Genomic DNA, 3,527 nt, shown 5'->3' with positions numbered 1-3,527 from the left:
TTTATATGTAATTATCCCTTTATTTTTGTAATATATTTACACCTTTATCAGTATTATGTAATTTAAATCATAAGAATCAGTACAGTGCCAACTTACACTAATCAAGCAGCGCAAAAAATATACTTGTCCAAATATACAATCTAACCTCAAGTGAGAGCTGCTCTCAAGCATGGTATATCTGAAGTAATACTATCAAAATTCAGCAAAGATTTGATATGTGAAATCTCTTTTGGCATTGATGCAGTCAGCACCTGCTCATAATTCAAACAAAATTATGTCAGCTTAAATTATATATATATAGATACATATATATATATACATGCCAGCTTGTGCATGAAAAAGTGTATTTCACTATTTAAAATTAAAATTTAATACAGTGATACTTTTTAAGTGATATGAATATAAAAAAGTAAAATTCAGGTGTTAGATATATAAATATATAAAAAGTGAGGGGTTTATGCTGCTTTTTTATTTTATTTAATCAAGCAGCACCAGCTTAGCATTTAGAGAAACGGTTTTATCAGACTGGCTGCTGAATAAATAAAATTTGGAAGATTTACATGCATACCACTCAATTACCAAGTATTTACATATCTAACACCTAAACTTCCATTTTTTATATACATAATACCTTACCCATGCATTAAAAGATGTATTTCACTTTCTAGTGTTAAAATGATGGCATTTTTTATGTGATATGAAATAGTTAAGTGAGGCAGAGTATAGATGTTAGACAAGTATAATACATGGGAATTGGAATTTTCATAAGAAAAAGAACATTAAATTCTGAGAAGAAGTTAACCTCACAACCAGTTTCAGAAATCAGAACTTCATCCTCAATTCTAATGCCGACGCCTCGAAATCTGTGCATTTCAAGAGTGTCAGTTAGCATAAAATAGCACAAACCAACATTGGAGTTATGTGAAATATTAAAATGACAGTTTCAGCTGAACACACCTCTCTGGCGCATTGAAGGAGACGGGGATGTAAAGTCCTGGCTCAATTGTTATAACCTGCAATTTCCATAGTTTATGTTACAGCTTATTTGCGGATTTTGTCTATTTTCTAATAAGTTTAGGGTATGAATGTAAATGTCCCTTCACAATAGGTTGATTGTAGAGAATTATACCCTCAATTCTTCTAATTTGCATAAAGACCATGACCACCATGTTTATAGAAAAAAATGGCAGCAAAAATATATTAAAAATTTAAAATATTCGCAATAAAATAACACAGAGATATTGGATATTTATTCATCTAATAAACCCATGATTTGAGCCAGCACAAACATTAGATTTTTATTTAATAATTAGTTTACTTACAACACCTGGTTGCAGGGGCCGATTGTTGCTTATAGAAGCACAATCATGGATGTCCATTCCTAAATAATGACCTGGTCCATTAAGAAAAAAAAAATGGTTGCTGATGATAATTCTACAAAGGGAAATTTACATACATACCACCAAATTCCTATGTATTTATATATCTAACATCTAAAATATTCTTGTTACATACATACCACCCAAATCTTTCAAATCACCTAAAAAATACCACCATTTCAACTGTTAAAAAGTGAAATACAACTTTTCATGCATAGGTAAGGTGGCCTGTATGTAAAAATTGACGTTTAGGTGTTAGATATGTAAACACATGAGAATTGAGAGGTATGTATGTAAATCTTCCTTCTAAATAAATAATGGACTTGAAAATACAATTAGACAAAAGGGCGAGGCAATCTATAGCACAAAGTAACCAATAGACGAACATAGGACAAAATATAAAGTTTTAGGTAAATGACCTATTGAAGTTGGATTTAACTTATAATATGCATAGCTTCTCTCATCCTTAAGGATTCCAATCTTCTTGCAGCCTCTCCTCAGCATTTGATCCTGCAAAAAACGGGGATTAGAAAAAATTTAACATGCAAATATTATTTGTTTGAAACAAATATGGCTAGCAAAAATAATAATGCAATTACTGATAGAGCGAAGTATTTCAAGTTTTAGCTCAATATCCTACTCAAAATAAGCATTAATCTACTCTGCATTACACCGAGTCATCTCACAACTCCACAATCCTCTCTGAATCCTCAATGAAATAACTCTTCGGTTGCCTCGTCCATGCAATGAATCTTGGAGATCTCCAAACACGACAAAGCAGCACAGAATACTTCAAGAGAACAGAATGCCAAGAGTTGACAACTTGTTCATAGCACCCTTCTAGCAATACTTGTCTTTGAATTCTCTCTTAAGCATAACAACTTTTCTAATATTATAATAAACATTGTGTTTGTTGTTTTGTTTACATTCATTTTTTACTTGGTGTCTTCCTTGTTCATCGCACTTAACTGGGGGTGACAATTTGGTCGTTTTGGATGAATCAACTTTCAAATTGGTCAAATCTATTACAACCACAATCCCATAAACTGAACTAATAAAAATTGTAAAAAAACTGAACCAAATGAGCCAAAATTTAATTCAATTTAAATGGCTTGATTATGAACAAACTGAGATTTAGTTGTTAATTGGGAGTTTGGTTAAGAACAAACATTAAGAATTATAAATCTTGCATGCAAAAGATAAATTTATCTTCCTGAATTCTCCATTTAATTTCATATTTTTGGTTTTTCAGTCTGTTCCATTAAATTAAAACTGAACAAATAACTGAAAAACAAATATTAAGGTTTTAAAAATAAAAAATCAAAATGCATTTTTGAAACCAAATATAATAAATCATATACTTGTTTGGTTCGGTTCAGTTCGGTTCGATTTAGGATCTAAAATTTAAACTTTTTTAAAAACTAGAGTAATTTGCTCGTCTAAAGTTACTCAGTCGAGTAGGTGGGATGAACTCACTGTTTACGAGTGCAGTTGGCGCATGTGACTGAAGTTATAGAAATAACACAAGTGTACAAATTTTTGGAGTCTGAGAAATTGACCTATGCTATGAACTGTCATGAGATGATTTTGGATGGTGATGAATGGGATGATCATAAATATACTCATAAAAATACACTCAATTATCATAAAAGTGTTGGGAATGATCATATGCGCAATATTACTTCAAGATAAGACGACTGATGCTGATTGGAAGGAAGGACTCGCATTTTGCATCTTTATACAAAATCATGAAACCTATTGTAACATGATTCCAGTAAATAATGAGGTGACTTTTTTAAGGAGTCAAACACCAAAATCGCCCTTTTGGTAGGAGGCAATACCACTTCATCACACTATAGTGTAATATGACTTATTGTGAGTGATACTGGAGTATAACCAAATAACAACGGAAAATAAAATTGGGGAATTTACAGACAGCACCCAATTCTTATGATTTTACCTCTCACACCCAAACTCTCATTTCACAAACCAAGCACGCAACTTACCCGTTTCACCACTCCCCAACAGTGAAATCCACATGTAGGGTGCTGATTTTGTTAAAATCAGATTTTGGGTGTGAGATACGTAAATGCATAGGAATTTGGCGCGGTATATGTAAATTTCTGAAAAAAATATTATTGCTGAATT

At 31.8% G+C, this 3,527-nt stretch overlaps 1 protein-coding gene across 3 annotated transcripts in view; it reads right to left on the bottom strand.

The window, feature by feature from the left end:
• Nucleotides 1–3,527, bottom strand: part of LOC110025897 (probable Xaa-Pro aminopeptidase 3) — a 48,167-nt gene continuing 44,640 nt past the window's right edge. For 2 of the 3 annotated variants that reach the window (XM_020726586.1, XM_020726587.1), the window contains exons 9-13: nt 1,799–1,889; nt 1,323–1,393; nt 958–1,013; nt 803–863; nt 1–251 (exon numbers count right to left, since the gene is read on the bottom strand). In XM_020726586.1, coding sequence (XP_020582245.1) covers nt 147–251; nt 803–863; nt 958–1,013; nt 1,323–1,393; nt 1,799–1,889 — 384 coding nt within the window. In that variant the 3' untranslated portion in view covers nt 1–146. Of the gene's footprint in view, nt 252–802; nt 864–957; nt 1,014–1,322; nt 1,394–1,798; nt 1,890–3,527 lie in introns of those variants that run through there. The other variant, XM_020726588.1, reaches the window with a different exon arrangement.

The sequence above is a fragment of the Phalaenopsis equestris genome, unplaced genomic scaffold (genome assembly GCF_001263595.1).
Source record: "Phalaenopsis equestris unplaced genomic scaffold, ASM126359v1 Scaffold000340, whole genome shotgun sequence".
Classification (NCBI taxonomy): domain Eukaryota; kingdom Viridiplantae; phylum Streptophyta; class Magnoliopsida; order Asparagales; family Orchidaceae; genus Phalaenopsis; species Phalaenopsis equestris.
Note: the sequence above shows the minus strand (reverse complement) of the source record. Positions and strands in the feature narration are given on the sequence as shown.